General features: G+C 39.1%; 1 protein-coding gene across 1 annotated transcript in view; it reads right to left on the reverse strand.

Moving 5' to 3' along the window:
* The window catches only part of gfra3 (GDNF family receptor alpha 3), a 48,593-nt gene that overhangs the window by 16,727 nt on the left and 4,265 nt on the right, over positions 1 to 27,601 (reverse strand). The window contains exons 2-7 of the mRNA XM_036575575.1: positions 14,455 to 14,739; positions 9,006 to 9,098; positions 7,113 to 7,461; positions 4,475 to 4,584; positions 2,919 to 3,053; positions 126 to 256 (exon numbers count right to left, since the gene is read on the reverse strand). Coding sequence (XP_036431468.1) covers positions 126 to 256; positions 2,919 to 3,053; positions 4,475 to 4,584; positions 7,113 to 7,461; positions 9,006 to 9,098; positions 14,455 to 14,739 — 1,103 coding nt within the window. The remainder of the gene's footprint in view (positions 1 to 125; positions 257 to 2,918; positions 3,054 to 4,474; positions 4,585 to 7,112; positions 7,462 to 9,005; positions 9,099 to 14,454; positions 14,740 to 27,601) is intronic.

A 27,601-nucleotide genomic window follows, 5' to 3' on the forward strand; every position in this document is an offset into this window, starting at 1 on the left:
CCTGGATTGTTAAGCACAGACACTTAACATCGTGAATCACAATCAAAGTAATAAAAATAATACTTAAAAGAAAAAGTTCAATTTCTCAGCACCAAACAAGGTATGAAAGTACTCTTAGCGCTCACCGAGTTGAGGTCCGACAGCAGGCTTACGTGGAGCTCGTCGTGTTGGAAGCGAGGGGAGGGGCGAGGAGGGGGGAGGGGTGTGCCCTCCACAGGCCGAGGGTTAGAGCTACCCATGTTATCAATAGCATTACCTGTGACAGAGAGGAGCACACAGAGTGAGAGTGAAATAGCTGTGGTGCTTCTTAATACTAGCTTTATTTAACAAGCTGAAATTCTAATCTTTAAGCCACGGATACAAATCACATTTAAATGCGCAAGTATTCTGGTGGCAGCAATGCTTATGAGTTATGTGAACACCTGACTCTGAAAACGATGTTCTGCATAAGCCCTCTTTCCAATCATGAGTAAGTGCGATAGGGCGCATTTGCCGATAACAGTCTGCAGGCGCGTAAACATCTTATTCAACATAAATGTTGAATGCATTGGGTATTAGCATGATTCTTCTTATTGCTAGCTTTCTCTCCAGTCAGCCTCAGTAATTCATCCATCACCACCACCTTTCCCACTAATCCTGCCCGTGTACTGTCTGCTGATGTTCAAGTACGGTAATAAGCAAGCCTATCTGATGCAATAACATGTTTTGTATTACCATTCTCAAAGTTGAGGTCTTGCCAAATATGCAAGAAAATCTTGAATGTTACCTGAAATCAGAGTCACGAAATAGAATATTTCTATGTATGCCCGTATACCATATACGGTACTGTGCAAAAGTCAAGACCACCCTTTCATATGTTTAATTTCTTAGTGTCAGAATTTAAATCAGTCTACAGTGTCCAATTTCTGCTTTTATTACAGCTTCCAGTTTCCCAAAGAAACCTGCAGGGATACGTATTTTTCCATGTCTACAAAGTTCAGTTTTAGAAGTTGGTCCTATTTTCTGCTTCTCACAATCCAAATAAACTCCAATCAGATTTGGTGTTCTAGTGTAAATGTGCAAATGTCCCTTTGTTTCCTTTTCTCAGTAAGGGCTTCTTGACAGCTACATATCCTTTCAGACCCATAGCATTGAATTGTCTTCTCACAGTGGAAGGATGGACAGATCTGAAGCAAGAGTGGAGGTTGATTTTCTCCTCTCTCTCAAAGATGAAAGCTTTAAGTGCTGTTTATCTGATGGTGACAGTTGTGGTGGTCTACCAGGTCCTGCACAGTTATTAGGGGTCCCATTTTCTCTGTAGATTTAAATCATTTTTGAGCTCCACTTTTAGAATCTCTATTTTTCATTTATTTTTCCACTGACATCTTCTGTATGCAAGTGAATTATCTTATATTTAATCTCTTTTAGTTACTTTAGATGCTTATAAGAAATACATCTGAAGGCTGTTAGGGTGAGTTTGAGTAGCTGCTTGTATGACTGTTAGTGTGGAACAGCTTTCGGAACAGCTTTTGTTGGGAGGGCTCAGCTGTAACTGGTTGGTTTTAATACTGAATGGATGGAATGGATGGATGGAATACTGAATGGACAGTAAAGAGTAGACACAGTAAAAAGTGAATATAGATAGATTTGATATTAACCTTAGTGTTGAAGGCTTTGTGTAAGGTTTGGTTAAATATATCTTTTCTGCCTCTTTCTGACACTGAAAAATGAATAACTTGCACCTAATGGCCATTTTGACTGGAAATTAATTTAAAAAAGGGTGGTCTCTGACTTTCGCACAGTACTGTATGTTAGGATGTGAATGGCTTAAACTGCATATTAGTAAAATGACCACACAAGAGTTAATATCAGATTTGCATGGTCACTGTCAGGCACTACAGCAACCAAAACAAGGTCCCAGTTTAAATTATATTTCCATTTACAGTGTCATTATTGCCCCTTTGTTCTAAATTATACTTACTTGCTAAAATATTCAATAAGATGTAGAAGGTAGAAGTTTTTCATTAACAACATTACACTAAATGACACTCAAACTAATAACACTAAAACTATGATATCAAAAATGGTAGCAATTTCATAATGTAATAAAAAATATATTAGGATTTTAATGAAACTGTAAAAACTGCAAAACTGTCACATTTTTAAATTTTTAATAGGTTTAAATCTTTTTATTTAAATTTTGCCCCAAATATACAGTGGCATTCAAAGTGTGAGACCACATTTAAAATCTGGGACATTTTCATTTGTAAATAAACAATAAAAAATGTTAAACTTTGACAATTTTTAAGCAAAGAAAATTTATGACAAGTAAAATGAAGAAGAAATATTCACAAATCTGTGATACCTCTAGATTACTGTTCAAATTAAACAAATTTGTGACATATAAAGATTTCTGTTGAAGCTTGTGGATTTGATTTACTCACCAGAGGCTTATGCACATATCAAATACTAACTGACTACAATACTAGAAAGCTAACTAACAAAAATAATAACTATCTAATACTAGCTAAATTCTGGGATTCACATTAATAGTTCAACATTCTACTTCAAATTGCTATGCTGAAAGTACAATGTGCAATGAAAACCATGTATTAAATAAAAAGAAATGACATTTTCACTGTTGATCTCAGACTTTTAAACCCCACTGTATGTTTGATGTGACTTTCACCCAGATATATCTGGGCATTTGTATATATTTGTATGTGAAATACATTTCTAATACATTGTGTTTCTGTGCTGCAGCATTTCTTAGCCTGCTACATCTGTATTATAGTGTTCATTAAGGTAGTGGACAGAAGTTGCAGATAGAGATTAAGGTGGAAAAATAAACAAAAGCATCATTTGATAATTTATTGATAAATTGACTATGCGCAATCTTTTTTGTCCAGTATGTGTGAGCAGTGTGTGGGTGCACTCACGCAGGCAGGCGTTGCTGGTGAACATGTGGAGGATACGCAGGCACTCCTGCCACTTGTTACCGCTGCCTTCACAGTTACACCACTGAGACACCTCCGTACTGCTGTTGCTCACGTAGTTCGGCGTCATGATCGTACCTACAGAGAGAGAGAGAAAGGGAGAGAGGGGGAGAGAGAGAGAGATAAAAGAATAAATGAAGGGAGATAAAGACAAAATAAAATTAAAAAGAGAAATAAGCAAAAAGCAAAAAAAAAGAAGAAAAAAAAAGGCTAGAAATTTCATGCTAATCAGCCTGGCCACCATCTGGGAGAGTCTCCAAGCTAGATCTATGCACTCCGCCCTCAGCTCTAATTATGTTAACACATGCAATCGCATCATCTCTCGTTTACATGACACATCTCTGGCTCCGTTTTGTCTGGCTAATTTCATAAGTGCCTGCTTGCCCCGCTAGCCGAGGTCGATGTCGCACCGGGGACTTAACCTACAGCCTTTTGGGACATTTTCCAAATTACTACAGTCGAACGGTCCCATGTATCCCCAGTGGAAAAGCACTGAGTAATCAGATATGACTCAACGTGTCAGAGAAAAACAAAACATGTCCATTTTGACGCAACAGAACACATGACATACAACGACTTACAACGACACGTGTGTCCAGTTAGTGACAAACTCTGCATCTATTTCATGTTCTAAGTCATATTGCACTGTGCTTTTGTTTTATACAGCTGCAAAAAATAATAAACAATGCAAAACACAGCTAGTGCAGAAGCATCTCATACACTGTTTTCTTTGAATACATGTATACATGTACTGCATGTACCTGACCTTAAAACTAGTATAAAACAATGTCTCAGATATCAGGCAGTGTATTCGTAACCATTTCATGTAATAACTTTCTGTGAGGGAGTTTTTAGAGACATTAACCTCAGACGCCTGGTTCCTATCACCACCACTGTGAACAATTCTGACTCAGTGAGCTTCTCTAGAACAGAGCATTTCACACCAAACCACTCTAAATGACTTTGTTCACATCTTAATCATTTAATTAAGCAGAAATTTTGAAAAGTCGATGAAATTCCACTGTAACCCAAAACATGTTGTTAATTGATGTGCTGCCATTTTTGAGAGTGCTCCATTTAAAACGCCAGCTGCTGCTTACAGTAAGGGAATATTTCATGATGAATGGACCAACAGAAATGGACCAAAATTACTGGGAGACAAAATCAATGTACATTCAATTTAAGAACATTTCGTTCCTCCTCATATAAAGTTACCACTTCGGAGAGACCAAGTTTTGTTAAAGCAGCAACAAAATGCAAACATTATCCAGTTATTCCCATCATTTCAAAGGTGACACGGTTATCATCAGGTGGAATACATTTACGTCACATGCTTTGAAGTATGTTAAAATAAAACTGCTGTATTTGAAGCGCAGCGGAGCCTGTGATCACTGTGAATTGGCAAGGACCCCAGGCTGCAGTCGTCAGGTGGTCTATCATGCAGGTTTTTTCTTTCTCATCACATCAGCCCTGCCGTGCATGTGTGTGTGTTCTCTCACCGATCAGCCCGGCGTACGCCTTCAGGCACACAGCGCCGCTCTCGCGCAGACAGCCTGAGGGTGAGTGAGGGGAGGGCTGGCAGTTCTGCTGGAAATCAGCCAGTCTCGACCTAGAGAGAGAGAGAGAGAGAGAGAGAGAGAGAGAGAGAGAGAGAGAGAGATACCAGAAACAGAGATAGCAGAGACAGAGGAAGAGAAAGAGAAAGAAGAGACAGACATGAGAGACAGACAATAAGAAAGAGAAAGAAGAGAGAGAGAGAAAGAAAAGAGAGATAAAATAAGAGGGGAGAGAATGAGGGATAAAAAGAGAGAGAAAGAGATCGGGAGAGAGAAAGAAGAGAGAGTGAGAGAGAAAGACAGAGGAGAGACAAACAGCGAAAGAGAGAGCAGAGACAGACAGAAATAGAAAGAGAAAGAAGGGAGAGATAAAAACAGGGGGGAGACAGAGTGAGAGAGAGAGTGAGAGAAAAGACAGAGTGAAAAAGAGAAAGAGCGAGAGCCAGAGACGGCCAGAGGGAGATAAAAGAAAGAGGGAGAGAGAGAGAGAGAGAGAGAGAGAGAGAGAAGAGAGCAAGTGAGAGATACAGAGAATGAGAGAGAGAGAGAGAGAGAGGAGAGAAAAAGAGAGATAGAAAGAGAGCAGAGACAGAGAGGAAGAGGAAGAGAAAGAAAAGAGAGACATGAGAGACACACAACGAGGGAAAGAGAAAAGAGGGATAAAAGAGGAGGAAAGCAGAGGGAGAGAGAGAGTGAGAGAAAGAAAAGAAAAAATAGAAAGAAAGAATACAAGAGAGAGCCACAGACAGCCAGAGAGAGGAACAGAAAAGAAAGCAAGAGAGAGCGAGAGACAATGAAAGAGTGAAATAGAGAGAGACAGAAAGACAGAGAGAGATAAAGAGAGTAAAAGGAGAGAGAGCAAGGGGGGGTAGAAGAAAGGAGAGAGATATATGTGTTATGCCATAGAAATACATCTATGGGAGACTTGTGTGCCGTATATTATCACCTACTCAGATGCCGTGTCTGTCTAACAGGTGTGTGTGTTCAGAACTGGGCCTGACCCATTTTTTACTTCAACACTTTTTATGTATTGTGACCAAAACTGAGCACTACACTTTCTCATTCTGTTAAATGGGATCTTCGCCAACTTTCTGTGAAGCTTGTCCAACATCACTTACAAAAACACACATTTGTGTGCGGAGCATGTAGAGATATAAAGGGTTCAATAAAGATGTTGTGAATGTAAGCCTGTGCTTGTGTGTGCGTCTCAGGCTGTTTACATCTTGCGGATCACGTTCAGATTTCATTTGACAGCATGAAAAGCCAGTGATCTTGACCACATTCAACACAAGTGTAAATAGACTGTGTTTTCTGTATTCACAAACAATTTTAAGAGCAGAAATGTGTCTGTTAAGTGCAGAACTAGCAGTTGAGAGGATAAACAAGGAAAGATGGAGGATTTGAGGCTGGATTAACCCAATCCTGCTTTCTTTCACTCTAGGCTGATGAAAGCGTTCAGGCCAAGCTCGTCAAGTCTTATTATAACAGGGAACAGGTAAATACCATGTCAGAGTCACTGATGTCACTGATGACCATTGATGAATAGAGTAAAGGATAGCAAATAGATTATGCAGAGAAACAGATGGACTACCGTCTGTAATGCTCCTATATGGTAAATAGAGCTAATCAAATGGACAATGACTGTAGATAAAAGGTATGTGTACCTGTTGTTTATTTCATTTATATCTTTAGTTTTATATATTTCCTTTCTATTATAATAAAGTGGCCAGTGAGTGTATATCCAGTACCGTGCAAAAGTCAGAGATTTCTTGCATTTCTTTCATTTCCAGTCAAACGGGAAGGTTATTATTTTTTTTAGCATCGGGGAAAAGAAGAAAAATATATTTAACATAAAATGACACAAAAGCCCCAACAGCTAAAAGTATTCTCAAATTTTTCTGGATTTAGTGTGTCCACTCTTTGCCCCTATTACAGCCTCCATTCTTTTCAGGAGACTCACTTTCAGTTTTGCAAAGAAATCTGCAGCCACAATCTGAAAGTTCAGTCTTAGAAGTTGGTTGTATTTTTTCTAACAATCCAAGTAAAGCCAGTTACTAATTTAGTCTCATCAGTTCATAAAATCTTACGCCACATCTCAAATGTCCAGTTTTGCTGTTCTTGTTTCTTCTTTATTGTCTGTTTTCTTTTCTCAGTAACAGCTTCTTTACAGCTACACATTCCTTCAGACTCATAGCGCTGAGTTGTCTTCTCCCAGTGGAAGGATGGACAGAAACACTGTGAATTTTCCTCAGATCTGTAGCAAGAGTGGAGCTTGATTTTCTCCTCTCTCTCAAACATGGAAGCTTTAAGTGCTGTTTATCTGATGGAGACTGTTTATCTGATGGCGCATGGTTGTTAGAAGCTCCATTTTCTCAGTATATTACAAAATATTTATCGAACTCCAGTTTTTCCAGTTTTTGACTTTCCCCTTCCTTCTGCAAGTGAATTATCTTATATCTAATTTCCTCAGAAATGTCTCCTGAAACTGAATAACTGGCTGTTTTGGCTGGAAATCGGTCTCTGACTTTTGCACAGCACTGTTTCTTTTCAGTATTTTATGTGTGTATTTATCCCTGCACACCTGCAGAGGTCATCTCGTAGGCAGAAGGTCTCCAGGTGAAGGCAGTTGGGCTGTGTGTCTCTCTCCTCATAAGAGCAGGACGGTACAATGGTCTTTCTCCGTCTTTCTCCACACAGCGGGTCATTACAGGAGCAGAACAGCAGGCTGAAGCTGTATTCCTCTGGCACGCGCTCCAGAAACCTGCGCAGGGCCCGGTGACACTTCTGACGGTTACACCGCTCCGAGCCCGCCACGCGCTTAGTGCACGCCAGAACGTACTCAGAGCGCAGAGCCCCGCACTTCTCAAACAGACCGCAGTCCTGAGCCGCCTTCAGACAACGGTTCTGTCCATCCAGAGGTAAAGATGAGACTGAGGGAGGGAAGGAGGGAGGGGAAGATAAAGGTGTGAGGAGAGGTGTGAAAAAGAGAGCGAAAGAGTCAGCAGGGCGACAGACACTGCGTCAGATATCTTTTCGACCCGATGACACAAAACACAGAGAGCATGAACTGTGAAATATGAGATATATCACCGGCCTTTGATTTTGAGGTGTTATATAAGAAGAATGGAAATCAGATACTCACACAGTGGAAATAGCCTTTATATTACATTACAGGGGCCAAATCATGGAAAATGGAGTTTTCCTTGTGTTGTTTAAGCTGCACTATGTAAGATTTCTTTGATAAAACTGAAAGAAGTAGCATCACTGAGTCAGGAGAAAGTATACACTCTAAAATATGGTGTGTATGCGCTGCTGTGAGCTGACCTCTAAAGCCTGAAATAAGGATTTAAAAATCCTGGTTAGATTTTGCGGGACCTTTTCAGACCACATCACACGTATTTACAAATTAAAGACTCAAATAGAAGGTCCATCTCAATGTTAAGGTCCCAAATGCAAAATCAACATTAGACTGATGATGATATGATGACAATAGTAGATCATGTGACTGAGTGTTTTTGACAAGTTTTGACTGAGTTCTGAATACTTTGAATACTCTTTCAATGCACTTGCAATCATCAGATTCACCCCGCTCTCTCTCTTTCTCTCTCTCTCTCTCTCTCTCTCTCTCTCTCTCTCTCTATCTCCCTCTGTCTTTTTGTCATCTCATCTCAGGGAGGGGGTCCAAAGAAGAAGGAGGGTTATGTTAATAAATGTTCTTCCACACATTGTGTGCACTTATACATTTCCACCCGAGAGGTCACCCAATCCCAAAACTTACACAGTGCAGCTTTAACATTGTCCCTACAATCATAAATCCATGCAGTTCATAAATAGAAACTAAGCGGCAAAACAGAGCATTTTGAATTCATCATGGTAATGATGTCACAACCAATAACTTAATTACCAGCCGTTCATCCTGTAGATGAGTAGAAAGGAATTTGTGAACAAGGGCAGCCAATCAGAACAGAGGTCATTTACATATTTACATTTGCATTTTGCTGTGAGGAGCACAAGAGCATTAATGAGGTCAGTTGCCAATGTGGGATGATTAGGTTTGGATCAGAAACATCTCTCCGACTCATCCCAAAGGAATTGGATGGAGCTCCATCACTCGAGAGAACGCAGTTTCACTGCTCCACGGCCCAATGTTGGGGGGCTTTATACCCCTAGAGCCAATGCTTGACATTAAGCAAGGTAACCTTGGGCTCATATGCAGCTGCTCCAGAGCAATCAATGCTTTTCTATTGAGACTATCCCTCTCTATATGTGTGCAATTGAACATGTTTCATCAATGGGTGCACCTTAAAGCAGTGGAATTCGCTAATTAGGAGAGCTGGACACTTATGGACACATGATGTATCACAGTAACAAACGCAGCTTGTTTAGTGTTAATTTAAGGATGGGAAAATTCAATGTAAATCTGAATCGGGACTGTTTTTGGTATGCAATAAAAGTCGTATGATAATTGAAGTACCTGCTACGATTGAGGCCAGTTTTGATGTTTCAGAATTTCTTACGAGCTCCAGTTCAATGTCTTCATAAGGGGACGTCTCAATGTCATCATACCCTGCAACACATACACACACACACACACAACACACACACGCAAATACACATCGTCTTATCAATCCAGATACACACTCAGAGCTTTCTATCTGAGCCAAACAAGCGGAATATTCCAGACTAATTAAGCCTGCAGAACTGCACCATTACCTTATCATTACAGCTAATTAAGAGAGCCGCTCTGTTTAATCAAATTACAGGGATTATATGATGGCTCTATGATTGTGCTTCATACATAATAAGTAATATGGCACAGTTTGCACTTAGATTTTAATAAGGAGGAAGAGTATGTGTGTATCGAGTGAGGGAGTTTATTTGGTTGGTTGTACAAACCCAGTTCCAAAAAAGTCAGGACAGTATGCGAAATGCCAATAAAAAGAGAAAGCAGTGATTAGTAAATTCTGCTTGACCTGTATTAAACCGAAACCAGTACAAAACCCGATATTTCATGTTTTACCTTTTGAACTTCATAGTTTTTTGCAAATACATGCTCACTCCATGTATGATGCCTACAAGACTTTCCTAAAAAGTTGGGATGGGTGCATGTTTAATATGGTGTTACATCACCTTTTACTTTGAATAGCACTTAATAAATGTTTGGGGACTGAAGATGCAAACTGAGCCAGTTTTGAAGGTGGAATTTTTTTTTACCATTTTTCAGTTAAGTCCTTAGATGGTTAACTGTATAGGGCCTTCCTTGTCATATTTTGCACTTCATAATGAGCCATACATTTTCAATAGGAGACAGACAGGCCAGTGTAGCACCCACACTCTCTGATTGCGCAACCACGCTGTTGTAACATATGTAGAATGTGCCTTGGTGTTATGTTGAAATAAGCATGGACATCACAGAAAAAGACGGCATCTAGAAGGCAGCATGTGTTGCTCAAAATGTGTTCAGCATAAATGGTGCGTCACGGATGTACAAGTTAACCACACCATGAACGAACGCTCACTTTTGAACTGTACACTGGTAACAATCTTGATGGTCCTTTCCTTCTTTGGACCAGAGAACATAACATCTGTTACTTCTACACATAAACTAAAATGTTGACTTTTTGCACGTTACACACGTTTCCGCTGTGCGTCAGTCCATTTCAGAAGAGCTTGAACTCAAAGAAGTGGGCAGTGTTTCTGGACAGTGTTGACATATGGCTTTTGCTGTGTGTAGTACAGTCTTAACTTGCGTTCGTGGTTGCAGCGACAAACAGTGTTTATTGCCAAAGGTTTGCAAAAGCATTCGTGACCCCATGCGGGAGGGACTGCAGGTCACAGGCATTTAGTTGAGGTTTTTGGCTTTACTTTCTAAGGATTTCCTGAATCTTTTGATGATATTATGCACTGTACAGGGTGAAATACCTAAAATCCTTGCAAAACACTCACTGGACTATTTGCTGAGCTTCAACCCATCCTTGCTCATAAAGGACTAGGCCTTTCCTAGATGCTCCTTTTAATCACCCAGGCATGATTAATCACTTCTTTTAAAATGTTTTCTGGACATTTAACAATGTTCCTAGTCTTAAATTGTCCAAACCCGAACTTTTTTGAAACGTGTTGCAGGTATCAATTTCAGAATGAGCATGTATTTTTAAAAAAAAGAAGTTAAAATATTAAATATTTTGTCTTTATACTGCTTTTGTTTAAAATCTGGTCAAACTGGATTCAGAAATCACTGCTTTCTGGTTCATTTGCATTTCACATACCGTCCCAACTTTTTTGGAAGTGGGTTTGTAGGTTGCAGGATACGGTTTAGTGCTTTTGTAGATTACAAACTGATACACAATTGCTCCAAATTCATGACTCTGAGAATTTACATTAGGGGTGGGCAATATGATGATATTTATAGTATATGCGTAAATATAAATAAATATAGAACTTATACTGTATAGTGTATACTTTTTTTACACTGTAAAAATGTAAATCAATATTTTATTGATTTTCTTTGTGAAAATACGTACCTCCACAGAGAACACACTTCTGCACATTTTATTGCACACTTTCTATTTATTTGCTAAATTTAACATGTTGTGGGAATAAAATGAAACATAAAATGTGTCTGTGCAAAAGTTATGGCACATTTTATATTTTATCTTTTATTTTTTTCTCTCAATGTGTTAAACAAATGAATAGATATTGTACCCTAACATGCCCAGAAAATGCGTTATTTAAGTTTGTTCACTGTAGATGATGTGTTATTCTCTTATTTTCACTAAGAATATCAGCAAAACATGTCATCTAGACCACAGGATTATGGCAGTGTATTCAATATTCAGTCATCACTACTTTTTCTAATAAAAATACACCACCACCACATACAGAGCCCTTTCCTTCATTTGGGGAACACAAGCAACATATGTCGCTTAGTATGCAAGAATGAAACTGTATTCAAATTTAATTTTGATCAGGAAAAAAAAATCTAAGGCAAGTAATTTAACAATATGTAACTATATTTATTTATTATTTTTCCCTGCATAATCAATGAAACAATGTGTTTAAGTGGTATTTGTGCCAGTGTTCTTGGCCTGTTTTGAAGCAAAGTCATCATGTATAATTTTTTTTTTCTAAAGAAAACAAACAAAAAAAACAAAAAAGCATAATCGCAGGGCCCATGGTGGCTCGGGGGGCCATAAGTGACTGCTGATACTACTTATAGTAAAAGCCAGCCCTGCTCACACACACACAGCAAATGCCTCACATTCTCTCTTTCACATCAACCAAATGCACTGCATCATTTCTTTTTTTTTCTTTTTTTTTACTTATCTCTATCTTGCATGCAGGCAAAACACAATGTAAATAAATAGAGCAGCGTTTTGGCACAGTGAATATCACACTGCAATTACAGATACGATTTCCAATTTGAAACACAGGCCTTTGCACTTGACACTTCTATACGATGCTGGCTGAAAAGCACTCTCTCTCTCTCTCTCTCTCTCTCTCTCTCTCTCTCTTATGAAACCCTGTACGATCTCTCTGTTCACACATCTCACCATTCAGAGCCACTGAATGGACTCAACTCATCGGTTTTGTTGCACTTAAACTATAACGGACATTCATTGAGAGAACCGATGAGAACATATAGATTTCCATACGCCAACACATTTTCTGTCACGTACACATAAAGCCATGTATGCACACTGATACATTCATGTCGTACATGCATTTACAGTGGCTGTCATATCAAAACCTTGTAACTGCATTTTTTATTGTTGTTGTTTTTTATGCTTATACACCAACTGAAACCACCCACTGCCCTTTACATCATATGAACAGTTCATGATGAATGGACCAATAGAAACAGCCCAAAATTATTTGAAATAAAATCTTGGGTAACACCTCAGTATAAGGGGACTTTATAAGACCCACGTAAGCCTCTTATTAGGCCTTATCAAGCCAACAGCTGACAATTAACTGGCTGCTCATTACTATTTTATTAAAGGGCCTGTATCGGACGTTTTATATTCACATATTACATTTTTCCCTGAGGTCCACTTATAATGTTAATGAACCAAACACAGACAAATGATATTTTTACATGGCCATTTCTCCAACCTCACTTTAGCCCTTAGAAACAGGCCATTTTCATTACTGTGCCTTTAAATGCTGTTTGTTCTCAATCGCAGCTTTATGTTATGTCTCCTTTAAAAAGCAGTCCAGGCTGAAACACATCTAACATCAGAGTGTGTTAGTAGGGACTAAACTGCTATAGGCTGAACAGGTGGATATATGATTGTATGCAAATGTTTGAACACCCCCAGTCAAATAACATGTTTTGATGAGTTTCTAAATGAAAATATAAAAATAAAATATAAAATGTGCCTTAGCACATTTTCAATTTCATTTTCTCCCCAATATGTTAAATGCAGAAAATAAACAGTAATTGGGCATTAAAATGTGCAGAAGTGTGTTCACTGTAGGAGATGTGTTACTTTTTACTTTGAAAATCAACTTTTGCTTATGACTCTATATAAAATTTTGATAGATCGAACTGAATGTATACTGTTTATACTCTTTAAGACTTTTTGAGCTAAAGCATCATGTGTTAAAGCTTAAAATTGACACTTATTTATGAATTCCATTAAAATAAAACGAAATGCTCTCCTGCTTAGCAAGTTGTTTTTTTTGCAGCCAACAAGGTCTCAGAATATGTTTATCATCTTCAGTGATGTGGGGGAAGCATCCCAGGGGGCTCCTCATGAAGCTGCTTTAGAGACTGATCAAGAGTGTGTAAAGCTGCTTCGCGGCAAAGAAGAGAGTAATGATTTCTTTAACACTATTTGGTCACTTTTATCTATGTAATTTTTATTTTTGGATATGTCTGCCCAATTGAGTCATGTCCAGTTCCACCCTCTAGCTAGGGCTCTCCCTGTCACACAATACTACCAAGCTGGGAGGGGGGATGCTATCACATGGTTATGTGCCATTAAATCTTTTCCAGTTGTCAGCTCCTGTAACGTCATTGGACAGCTGTATGCACTTGGAGGAGAACATTAACCGCTAATTCAATTACGTCAAACTCATGATCTCCTGATGACTGGGTGACTGCTTAGATCACATGCGTCAGGCTCCAGTCCTCACAGGTCAAAACACTGCAGACTTCAGCACACTGCCTCATTAAACACACCTGATTCAGCTCGTCAGCTGATTAGCAAGGCCTTCATGAACTGAATTCAGAGTGTTAGATGAGGGTAAACGCTAATCTCCGCAGCACTTTAGCCTAGAAGGTCCCCAGTTGGACATGCCTGGCTTAGATAATAGCGTCACTCACGCTTTCTGTTACTTAATAGTTTTGATGTTTTCAATATTATCCTAAAATGTGGAAAATAGAGAAAATAAGAAAATCTGTTCTATACAATTGTGTTAAAATTTCCGACCTGTCGCTGCTGGAAGAAAGCCTTATGTTCCAGGAGAAGGAAGAAATTTCTAACGCTCCATTCATAATTGAAATGTTCACACTTTGCAAAGGGCAGCTGGTGCTTTCAAATGTGTAAAAATACCAAAAGTCCAAATACCCCAGGTCAAATCACATGTTCTGTTAATTTTCTGTGTGAAAATAATACATCTGTTAATACATCTGCTAATTTTAGAGCACAATTACAATGTATTTGTGAGATGAACATATTGGAAAAGAATAAACAAAACATAAAATGTGCAGTACCGGCCACATTTATGTTTTATTTTTCTTTCAGTACATTAAATTGAGTAAATAAACAGTAATTGTACATTTAAACATGCTGAAGTGTGTTCTCTGTAGAGGATGTGTAACTTATTTTCACTTTATAAATCAACAGTGTCATTTGACCAGGGGCGCCTAAACTTTTGCCCACGACTGTATGTACACATCCACTCAAGCTCCTCCTCACCCTGTGGGAATCGAACGGTCCAGTAGACTCTGAGGCAGGTGGGCTCTCTGCGTGAGCCGCGCTGGCACTTGCACTCCTGCAGGCTGTGGTAGTGCAGCAGGGCGTTCTGGGCGTCGCTGCAGGCCTGCCGGGCGTCAGGGGTCAGCGTGGCCACCGCCTCCTCGTCCACACAGTAATCTAGCTGCCGGTACAGCTTCTCACACTCCGGCTCAGACATGCACTCTTCCACAGCCTCCACGCAGTCCAGCGTCCCCGGAAACAGAGGAATCACCGAGGACAGTGAACCTGGAGGAGGGGTCAGCGGAACAAGAACAGAAGACACTTTAGAACACCACTCAACGTTTTTCCTCCTGGCAGTGCACTTTGGTAGCATGGTATGGTTTTTAATGCAACGCTGCTGTTAAAAGTAAACACAACAGTAGCAACAATGGAGAAGCTTCACATTCTGTTTAGGGTTGCCAGATTGCAGCCATGTCACAAATGGACAGTTTTAGAACAGTTTGATCATTAATTCTGGTTAATTTTGCTTGTTTTCGTCCATTTTTGTTCATGAATTATCAATTAAAATCTTTAAGTGCTGTACACTTTAAGAGCTGTTCTACCATTGTATAAGACATATCAAATGTCTGTGACTGTGCTGAGAAAGAGAGAGAGAGAGAGAGAGAGAGAGAGAGAGAGAGAGAGCAAGCAAGAGAGAGAGAGGGGTGTAATGACAGGGCAAAGAACAAATACCTGGCAAAATGTAGTTCTGATTTACCCCAGAGTCACAGATTCTGGCTAGTGTTTTTTTTTTTAAGGTGGTCGTGTGACACAAGTGATGATGTGTGACCATTGTGTTCAACCAATCAGTGGTCTGCAATATTTCTAGCTCCGTTCAAGCACTTCGCTTGGCACCCTGGCAAGAAGAAAAACACCTTTATCTAACAAGCTGAAAGTATGGAAGCGAGCAGCGATTTGTAAAGTTTCAAAACTACCTTACAGGTTAACACAACACACATTCATTGACATACACGTTAACCAGATTCTTTACCTTCCTAGCCTTTTTCACAGTGCAACCCTTTTTGCAACACCACTTTTTGCCAAATTGCACCCCCCCACCCCACCCAGTCATCCACCCCGACACACACACACCTGTAAACATTAAAGAGAGATAGTAAGTCTACTCACTTACTGGGCCTGCATTCCTTAGCTATCACTTCACCACAAACCACAAGTCTTTAGCCTGGTGCTAAAAAAAAAGCGTTTAATAAGTTTAGCGGCCAATCAAGATCCTGTCTCAGCCAATAGAAATTCATAACCCACATTAGCCTGTCTTCCATAGCCTGTAGATGCAGCCATTCAGCAGAGCTTGTATGCACTCATCAAAATGATTTTCTCTGTGTTTGATAAGGTATCATAGCACCACTCTTGTGCCCCCCCTCCTTGAGACCATATTGCGACCTCCAGGGGGTCCCAACTCCCAGGTTAAGAATTCCTGTTCTAGAAGACTGCAGTGCTGTACTCTTACTCTAGCGAATTGCACAGTAAAGTGCTTCATTAGCCCTATTGGAGCTGGATTAGTTTTACATGGCGGTGCTGTAATTTGAGTGACTACTAACGAGATCTGTAATCCGAATCTAGTATGAATCTGCCATGTAGTTTTTACTAGTCTGCTAAGTAATAATTCTAAAATTCATCAAACTTCATGCTCCTGTTCAAATTAACCTCACAGTAATGCAATAACACATCTTGGTGATGGACTTCGCATCTCTGCCTTTGCCTTGGCTAACAGCAAAGATTCTGGCAGGTTTTACCAACTAAAAACGAGCTATAGAAATGATCTCAAGCTATGTTAATCCTTTATGAATCACTCAGTGACTATTCTATCATATATTCTTTGGAAAATGAGTGTTTGAGCTTTTCTCAAGTATGAAGACACTCAACGAAAACATTCACGTGCACTGGCTCAAATAAAGTTGATGTCCTTTCTTAAATGTACAGCTCTGAATATTAAAGTGTTAAAATTACAAAAAAAAGTTTGATCGACCGTTGGCTGTGAGTTCCCAAGCTAATGACTTTACTAATGACACATTACATTCACTTAAGACTGCAAATGTTTAGCGAATACAATATCACAATAAATTAAATGTTTGGACATGTTTTTGTACCTGTGTTTCATGATCTATCCCTGCTTTCAGAGAGGGCCAGATCATACGGTGATAATAAAATACCAAAATACCTGAGGGCCAAAATATTATAAACAAATGATTCAAAATATCAGTGCATAGAATCAGAGCCTTCTGTGAGCTACTGTGTTTTTTATATCACTGTATAAAACATACACGGCTTATATTATTGTTGGATTGTTTAGAGCAGTTTGAATCTGTGATTTGTTTAAGGGTAACACTAAACATGTCCAACGTATTAATTATATTCATATTTGAACTATATTTACTTCCAAAGTATCATTTGTTAAACTAAACAAAAATCTATGAATTTTCAATTTTGTTACAAAATGTTCTGTATATATCAAATAAATGCAGTGCCAGCTTTCAGAAATCACTTAATTAATAATAAACACCATAAATAGCTGTTATTGTTTGATCTTAAAGGGTTGATATTTACTGAACTGCTCTGATAAGAAGTTGGTGCTGTTAGACTCGGGAAGCTGAAAGCTGTTTTAGTTTCTCTCCTGAAGATTTATTGTAAGGACCTTTCTTTGTTTCATGTTTATTAATATCAAATTCATTACAGTCTTTTGAAATATGAGGCAGGCGCATTTGCTGTGGCTCTCGATGAAAAAGTATTCAAATTTCCATCTTGCCAAAATCGCAGTCCTCAGTATTGAGTTTGAGCTTTATGGCTGCAGTCTGGACTAAATGTGGTTCAGTAAATGAAGCTGCAGGTCTACTCAGAGAAGAACGGCTCTCAAACTTTAGCTAACTTTATTACCTCAGTGCAGCGCAGTGTAGCGATTTAACAGCACTGCTGCCGCCATCAGGTGAAAGGAAGAACTGCAGCGCACCAGCTTAAGGGTCACTTATATCACACTTTAAAACAGAGGCCATGAGCCAATTAAAAACACCGTGGGCCACATTTGGCCCTGGGGCCGGACTTTGGACACCTCTGATGTAATATGATTTCTTATCTTGTGTGGATTGGTCATAAACATTATAACATCCTGTGGTAGAATAACCTTTTTCCACCTCCCTGATGTACAACTAACACTGTCTAAATAAAACTTTGGCTATTTATTTGGAACCTTCTGAATTTGATGATTGTGAGCATATTGAAAGAACATTCAAAGAGAAACCAAGGTAAAGGACGCAACTTCCAAGGATGTAAGCAAATTATCTACCACTGTCATCACATATTCATATCAGTACAATGTTAACTGCATTTGAGACCTAAACATTGAGCTGGATCTTCTTTTTGAGCTGTGTGTAACATTAAAATCTCTCAATTTTAGCAAAAATAATATAAGTACTGCAGCTTTATCCACTGACAGTGTGTTTTGTGAATCAATCCAAGTCTCAGTTATAGTAGTTTAGCTATGTGATGAATCAACAAATGATACGATATCACAGCTTTGTTCTATGCTAAGTTCTATACTAAGTCTATGCTAAGAGACTGATGGTGCTCTCACTCCCCACCTCACTTATCTTACTCTTGCCTTCTCTCTCTTTCTGTCTGTGACTTCTTTTTGGGTCTATTTCACCTATATGAGATCTGTTTCCTCAGTAATGTCTTTACATGTGAGGTATGTTTAATTATTTGAATGTGTTGACCTGTTGAGATGATCTTGTTCTATTTTTATGCATTCTTTAATATTCTGAAAAGCACTTTTTAAACTTCAGCATCATTTTTTTTTTATCCAAGTCTTCTCTTTTTACTTTTTAGGATTTATTTCATTATAGAAAAATTCATATATATACATAGCCTTTTATGTAAGATTATGAGCATGTGTGCAAATGCGTTGAGATGATCTTTCTCTATTTTTATGCATTTCTTTTAAGTTTCTGTTATTGTGAAAATTATATCTTTTTCTATTTCATTTTACCATTATTTGATTTTGATCTGTTTCATGGTCTTTTACTTTTTAGGGTTTACTACATGACGGAAATTATGGGTGTTTTTTCATACATTTCTAAATTATTCTCTAAATCTTTCTCTTAATGTGTTATTTCATTTTCATGAAATGAAATATGTTTAAACATTGTTTAAAACAAAATCACATTTATTATTGTAAAGTTAGAGCTGCTACATTCAACCATTGGGAATGAGTGATGTAAAACCACCAGCATTCTGTCAGCCATTAATCATATCAAAGCATGAACGCTGCCAAAATCAATCGTGATACAGCATGTTGAATTTAAATCTTCATTCTGGCCTAAAAAAGGCAAAACAAACACAAACAGATTTGCTGCCATTTCTGTATAAGTAGATCTTTCCTGGGCTAACAGTGGGTATTTCTAACGACATTCACAGACACCACAGCAGGAGGAGAGGGGGATGAGGAAAGGAGAGGAGCAAAGGACTGGACAAAAGGTTGGGGGATGGGGTCCACACACATTTGGGGTTATGGGTCAAAATCCACAGGGTCAAACATTATGGTAAGTTAATCAAATTAGCCAGTATACAACAAGTAACAGGGCAGTGATTAATGCTTTCGGTGACAGCTGTTTAAAACATCATGTGAGGAGTGTCCAGTCTGCCGCTGTCTGAACGACCGATGGGAAAATATTCTGATCGTGGAAAGAAAAGGCCATCAATCCTCAAAAGAAGTCCATTTCAGAAACAGTCCTTCACGCCACAGCTTTAAACCCCCAGAGGTCACAGCTGGGCTCGGTGTGCTGCTGTCATCACTTCTTTCTCTCTGTTTTTTATTAAGTTTCATAAACTTTTAAAAATAAAAAAGGGAAAATAACTTCACGACCCCAGCGTGAACCCTATCCCTGCATGGGTATAATAACTGCCTCTCTCCCTCTCTCTCTCCCTCTCTCTCTCTCTCCCTCTCTCTCTCTCTCTCTCCCTCTCCATCCCCCATCTCTCTCTCTCTCACCCTCTGGAGCAGCAGGGTGTCCTAATTGCCGCTAGGCCTCATTTTAAAGCATGTGCTGATTGAGCGCCGGCGGCTGCGGGCTGTAGACTAAACTGCCATGGAGGCACTGGGCCTGGGCTTCAGGAAAAAACACACACAGCAGCGTCCAGCTCCGGCTCTGGCAGGAGGAGAAACAGACTGCAGCAGCCAAAGCAAAATGACCAGACAAATGGAATTAGGCTATTCATTGCCATGTATTTAGCCAGCATTGCAATCACTCTTGTGGATTCTCCATGCTGGATGTTTTACAACAGTAAAAAGGCAAATTACGCATTTTCACAATGGGATTTTTAAAGGGAAAGTTTGATGAAAAATCTCATTTGCACAGTAATTCCACATATTCCATATGTAGTCAGTCAGCCAGGAGAGCTCTGGTGTCTGAAGTTTGCTTCTTCAGGTTTGGACTGGAGCTACGAGGCTAATGTAGACAAGACGTAATGAACACACTTATCCCACTAATAATGACTTATTGTTTTTTATTACAGTGGGCCACATTCAGGCCAGGAGATGGCTGCTACTATGTGACATTTTTTATCCATTGTCATAGAAAACTGTGTGTTATACACTGTCAGAAGCCACATAAGCAAGAAAACACAGATCATGGTCTTGTGAGGAATCTCTAAGAGCCCCCCTCCCACTCCAAAAATAATGTACAATAAATAAAAAAATAATAAAATAAAGACCTAAAGTGAGATTAAGCAATATTTCATGTTCACATTTATGTCTACCTTGAGCAACACTGGAAAATTTATTTGTCATGGAAATATGAATGTGTAATATCCTGTAGTGTAATATATATATGGTTGGAATTCTGGTCTGGTTTTTATTTTGTTTTTGTTTGATGATTTGAAAATGCCTGCCGTCCATTTACATTGTGTCAACATGTCAGGATGAATGGACCAACAGAAATTTCACTACATTAACTTACAAAAGAAATTAAGAAGGTATTTTTCTTCTTCCTTCTTTCCTCACCATTTCTGAGATACGATTTTTTGTTCTGACAGTGACAATATATAAATACAGTACTGTGTAAAAGTTTTAGACACCTATTTAATAGGCTGTTTATCTGGGAAGTAAGTGTTTATTAGCTTAGAAAAAACACTAATATTAGAATAAATTTGAATAACATTAATACAATAAGTAGTAATTTTACATATGTCACTGTGTTTGTTTAACCATTTCCAAACCTCTACTTGTGGCAGCCTAATGTTAATTGTAGTCATCGGTTATCATTCAACACTTCATTTAGCCAAACAATACCTCATTAATATACATAATATTTATATATTAAATCAGGTGTGCTGGTGTTGGAAGATAATACATCCGTGTGATGTCTGGAGCATTGAGGAGAAATCTGAAACCAAACTGTTCCTTAAACTGGCTCAGAATATATTAAATGCATTTTTCAAAATATGAAAGTCTTGTTACTTTTTACTGTAGTTATGTTTATTTGAGTCTATTTTAATGATATATGGTGTTTTTGCTGGCAACCTAAATGGTGTTTTAAACAACATGCTTAGGTGGCTAAGACTGCAGTAAGTAGTGCAGTGTGTGTATAGACCATACTATAATTTTTTTTTTTTTGCAATATTTGAATAAAGTTTTCTTCTCTTTTTTTTCAAACCAACCTGAGTTGTAATACAAAAACTGAAGTAGCCCTACACATATGGAAGAATAAACACTAACATCCCCTCTGAATGGCAACAATAATATCCCATGAGTCAATAATAATTGAAAACAAAAAACAGGCCTGGGGACAGATAACATTTCTTCATTTATTCCATTTGATTAGTCATTTGTACATATTCAAAGGCTATTTGTTGATCTCGTGTTAATATCCGCAGTTTTCCCCAGAAATTGGGCCACCTCAGCCCTTGTGGTCTGAGGTAACCCAAGGCCTCTGGCAGTCAGAGGCCTCTGGGCACTGGCCCCATTGGCCCAGTCAGTAATCCTTCCCTGTAAACAAGTCTATTTAAGAATACTTAACAACTGTGTGAGGTCTAAGGAAATGTGTGTTATGATCTGATCGTGCAGCTTGCACATTGCAAAATAGTGTCTATAGGCTCCCATTACATCTACATTAGCCTCATAGCTTTAATCCAAAACTAAAGAAGCCAACATGTCCTGGCTGATCGACTACATTTGTGTGAAGGGGATCATTATAGTGTAAATATGATCTGTTAAAAAGTCTAATCCCTTCTGTTTTTTCTTGGAAAAGACATAGTTAGAAAGAAATGGCCTGTAAATGAGGTTGTTTTTGCCTTTTTAAAGTGGGATGGAGCTTTAATTTCTACATGCTGTATCGCAACTGATTCTGGCAGCGTTCATGCTTTGATGTGATTACTCTGATTACTGACTAACAGTGCTTGCCAATAGCTGAACATAAGTGGTGGAAGAAAAAGGCTTTTATAAGTCACAAGTCAAACTATTCCTTCAAAGCCTTTAGAAAAGAACAATCCAGATTTCTATGCCACTGAGTCTTTTCTTGTAAAATAAACGATAAACAACACACCAACATGGAGCAATGCACAAACGACAATACAACGAGAGCAAAATGGGTTAAAGCTTCCTTTAGCCCACTGCCTTTCTGCATTTATCCACTGCCTATGGTACTGCTCTAAAGATAGTGTGGACAGAGAGCGAGAGATTAGAGCAGAGACTGAAAAAAAAAAGCGCAAAGAGAGAAAAAAGAAGAGGAGTGAGAAGAGAGTGAGGGATAGAAAGTAAAAAAAACAAGGAGAGAGAGAGCGAGAGAGAGAGAGTGCGTGAGGAGAGAGAGAGAGAGAGAAAATAAACGCAGAATGACAGACAGCAGAAGCTGCACACAAGGAAACGGTCTCAGTATGGAGGCCGATTGCAATCAGACACATGCTGGCCTAGGTATTATGGTGTGTGTGGAAGTGTGTGTGTGGGGGTCTGCCTGACGAAATCACATTCAGTACACAAGAATGATGCTGCACACGCATACAAACAGCCTGGGAAACATGCCTTAAGTCATTAATAGTGGTAAAGCCAGAATTTTATTTTAGGGGAGCCTGGTTACAGCTTTTGGGGAAAAGCTAGGAAGTAGTGCCAGCAACAGAATCCTCTTATTCGGGTAACTGCGTGGAAAAGAACCACAGTAAACGGTTAACCTCTTTCTGCAGGCCCCACCACAGTGGCCATTCTATTGCAGGCTTTGATATTTTTCGTCAAACAAAACAAAATTTCCCCATAACTGTGTTATCAGATGAACAAGGACACTGTTGGCTCTCTGTGTGTGAAAGTTGTAGCGCTGTTTTGAGCTGCTAGTGAGCAATGAGGGCTGGAAGGAGAGCGGTGAGAAAACAACTCACATCTCTCCACAAAGAAGAGATCAAACAGACAGCAGCTTTCTTGAAAAAGAATTGCATCACAATAAAAAAATAGCATTTAAACACCACAAAAACATTTTTATAAACTTGTTTGCTCACATTCAAAAACAAAAAATCCAACTCGCTTCCAGTTTTGTAAATCCATCAACGTTGATGAATAGATTTGTAGTGCATTATCATCTGAAATTTACCCATAAACTGTGATTAATTTAGCAATAAAGAACAGAATTGCAAGTTTCACACAAACTTTTCATCTGAGGCCTCTTAGTTTCAGCCTGATGCCTTTTTTTCTCTGAAGCCATTTCACCTGTGGCCGTTTGAAACGACTGTTTCGTCTGATGTACGAGAGCTGAGAGATGATTTTACTCATGTGTTCCTGAAACCTGAAGCTGTTGTATCTGACACAATATCAAGTCACCATGTTCAAAATTGTAGGAATACTATTCTCTTTTCATGCTTTGCATGAAATAAATCAACAAATGCACAACACATTTTTAAACCAGCAGCAACCAATATTTTTACCATCACTGGGGGGCTGTTACCAGGGCCAGGCCTATTGGGAAGCATTATGTCCCATAGACATCGCTATAGTGGCACTGACAGCCAACAACTAGCCAACGATCCTACTTTGTTGCAGCTTCTGTAATCCAGAGAAAAAGAAATCACATTTTACACACAACATCGACCTCACATTTAGCTGCCCCAAGGCAGGTGAAGCCCTACCTTGTACAACACTAGGAGTAGATGTGCTGTTTGAATGGCTGAAGAATGCGATGCTCTTGTCGTTTTGTTTTGTATATCACGGTCGACTTTACTGCAAGACGCGAGAACTCTGCACCTTTGGGTTCATCATGTATTATAAGAACATTTTCATTGACTTTTTCTCCTTTGAGCAGTCAGAAATTCTGGGGGGTGCCTGGCTTTCAAGTGAGAGAAACTAGGCCCCCCAGGCCACCCCTGTAGCTACGCCTCTGGTCACACAGCACACACGCACAGAAAGACCCTGCAGCGGCCATTACCAAAAATTGCACAGCAATACAATACAGAAAAGTAAAAGGAGAGTGTTTGTGCAGACTGATGTGTGTGTCTGTATTGAGTAAGTGTAAGCACGCTTGTGTGGTCGCACTTATGGTCAGCGGGAGTAAACCAGCCACAGCTGTCAATACCAACAGATCCAACATGGTTAAATGATCAATAAGTCCAGTCTAACCCACAATGGCAAGCCAGTCTGAACACTTTATCAATCAGAAGAACACAGACGCATCATCTCCGCACATGGATTCCAGACATGCAGTTTTCACAAAGAGGTTTTTTTCACAAAGAGAGCTGGTGGGGTGTAAGCTCTGATACTAAAATGCTAATATCTGATATTTTTCATGTACATATCTGCCAATGCAGATAGCAAAGCTGATACATATACATTTATAAAAAGTAGAAATGAGCTTTTTACTAAACTAGGATTTTAGTAAAATGAACTAAACACACACATAGTTGCCAAGCATCACCTAAACTGTCTGATCTACTTTAATACAATAAATACAGTCGTATGAGAATGTTTGGGCACCTTTGGTCAAATGACATGTTTTGTGAAAATAAATTAGACACACTTTACAGAGAACAAACTGCACATTTTAATGCACAATTACTGTTTATTGTTGAATTAAACATTAAAAGACACAAAATGTGGCCTGTGCAAAAGTTATGGCACATTTTATATTTCATGCTTTACATTTTTTCCAATATGTTAAAGCCATTTCTGGCTATGAACAGTGGGTTAGGGCCACCAGGGAGGTACTGAACACATACGTTTTTTTTTTAATTATTCAGTTCTTTCGAAGAAAAAGCACGAGTGGGGTCCAGACATTCTTATTTTCCTGATCAAAATGAACTATGTACACAGTAAAAAAAGACTGTTTTAACTTAAAAAGGTTAGTAACTGGGCTCTTTTGAGTTAACTGAACTTTAAAATAGCATGAACAACAATCTGTGTATTTTGCTCTGACAGCTTATTATTTCAAGTTCAATGAGCTCAAAATTTTAAGCTTAAACATCATTTTTTTTACAGTGAACTAGTTCTTTTTTTATACTTGCTTACAAAAGAATACAACTGGGGTGGGTGGGGTAGAAGGGGGTTGCTTAGAGCCCCCAAATATTCAGCAAGCATTTTTAATCAAATTTCAAAATCGCTAAAGAGTTCAGGAGTGATTAGGATGACTGATTGTCCACTTGTGGGTCAGAAAACAAACTGCACATTTTTTATATTTCATACTTTTATATTTCTTCCAATGTGTTAAAGTCAGCAAATAAATTGTGCAATAAAATCTGCAGAAAATGCCGTATTTAAGTTTGTTCTCCAGAGGATATGTTGACTTATTTCCACTTAGAAAATCAACACAACATGTCATTTCTTCGAGGGTGTTCAAACTTTCACATATGACTGCACATCATCAAATATCGGTGTGAAATGTCAGTCAAAACTTAAGCCAAATCCATCTTATGCAATACACATGAGGAAAACTGTGTGCATCTCATTTTTCACTGAACTATCCATTTCATTTCAGGACAAAACTGATGGCCACTGAGATCCCCAGATGACCCTGAATTTCAAGCACCACAAAAACAAATCATCACCTTCAGTTCTCTCCAGTACACAAAGTAGAAGATAAGAGAATAAAACGCCATTTGAGGGGTGACGTCTGTGGTTCGTTCTTTAAGGCAGAGATTCAGAGGGGTATTTTTTGCGAAATGTGGGTCAGAGCAGCGTCCTATTCACTATTGGTGACACGTCCCATCAGAGCGTGGCGGCTGTATTAAAGCGAGCGGGCAGGATAGGCCCGTATGATTGACAGGGCGGAGAAAACGGAGCACAATCCGAAAGATTCGGAGAGGAAGGTTCAGTGCCAGGCGAGAGGCCGACTCCACACACACACACACAAACACTCCATACAGCTCTGCGCTGATTTACTGCACTTAGCTAACGCCATCCGTTTAATGATAATTAGCTTGCAACATTATGCTAAAATCAGGCCTGGGCGAGAGGGGAAGCTGGTTTACTGCCTTTCTCTCACTCTCACCCTCTCCCTTGAACACACATACACACTCACTCTCAGATTCTGTCGCTTGGCTTGAGTCTTCCAGCCGAGGCGCAAGCCCAACACCATCTGCCATTCCCATGTTTGCCTTCCAAATCCTCGTTATCAACAAAACACACACACGACCCTAAAGGCCCCCGAAACGTCCCTCCACTCCCCCATATGTCAAGATCAGATGATTGGCAATAACATCTACCTTTGTTAATGCCTCTAAGGCCCCTGGACCCAACCTCTGTGGACATATACGTGTTTGTGTGCGCCTTCTTCTTCTAGTCCCCATTCTTTTAACTCTCTTTGATCCATTGAAAACGCTTGTGTCATTAGCTTGTCCACGGATGTGTCCTTGGCCACTTTCGGGCCTCGTACGCCCAAGCGCCAGCTTTGTGGAAGCAGCCAATTAGTGAATGTAGCCACAAAGCAGCAAGCTACAATCAAAGCAGCGCACCTTCGCGCAGAGTGAGGACCCAACCGGCAGCTTTGAATCTTCATTCGCACTTTTATGTAGCAGTGACCCAAACAAAACAGCTCCAATGTTCAAAGTATTTGCAGGGCTGTTTGTGGCTACGAACAGTGGGTTAGGGCCTGCAAGCCACCAGAGGAGCACTGAGTGTACTTTCTTTTAATTTTTTCTTTGTAGAAAAAGCACATGGGATCCAGACATGCTTATTTTCCTGATCAAAATAAATTATGTACACAGTAAAAAAAAACAGTTTTAACTTAAAAAAGTTAGTTACTAGGCTCGAATTGGATTAACTGAACTTTGAAATACCACAAACAACAATCTATGTATTTTGCTCTGTCACCTTATTACTTATTAAAACACCAATATTTACAGTGTACTAGTTCTTTAAAGAATATAATTGGGGGGTTGGGGTAGAAGGTGGTTGCTTTGGGCCCCCAAATGTTCAAAAAGTATTCTGAATCAAAACTGCCCACTAAACAGATCAGGAATCGATTAGGATGACTGATTCTCAACTTGTGGGTCACGACTCAAAACTACAAACTCATAAAACTTTACACTTATGAAACAGATCTAATTTCTAATGGACAGAATGAAAACACTCACAGTCCAGCCGCTTTACACTCTTCTAACACACTTTTATGATGAAGCTACGTCCTGAAAAGAGTCCTGCTAAAATGCTAAAACAGATCTAATTTGTTTGGGTGGTCCATATTTTTAGCAGAAACATCTAGTGCCTGGAGTTTCTGGTAGGCTAGAGGCTCAAACATACACCTGTCTATAATAAGAACCATGAGATTTCTTCAAAGAAAGTCTTTTTAGCATGTAATCAGGCGTTTGCTTCTAGCGGCATTCAGACCAACAGGCAGTACAGACTGTAGCCGTGACAGTCACAACAAAAAGGGGTCAATAAGAAAAAAAAGGGGTCATTGAGGTCAATAAGAATCAGAAATCAGCTCATCTTCCTTCCCTCTGTGACGTATTTCAGAGTGAAAGATGATGGAGGGTCTCTAAGCTAACTGAGCGTTTCTCTTGCTGATAGGTGGGGGTGGTGGGAGGGGGAGGTGAAACACAACATTATTGGTTAATATTATTTTTCTCTGCCCTGATGTCATCAAAAATCAGATGACACTTCAGTAGCAGACAAGTCATTACATTTTGA

The sequence above is a fragment of the Colossoma macropomum genome, unplaced genomic scaffold (assembly GCF_904425465.1).
Source record: "Colossoma macropomum unplaced genomic scaffold, Colossoma_macropomum, whole genome shotgun sequence".
In the NCBI taxonomy this organism is placed as follows: Eukaryota; Metazoa; Chordata; class Actinopteri; order Characiformes; family Serrasalmidae; genus Colossoma; species Colossoma macropomum.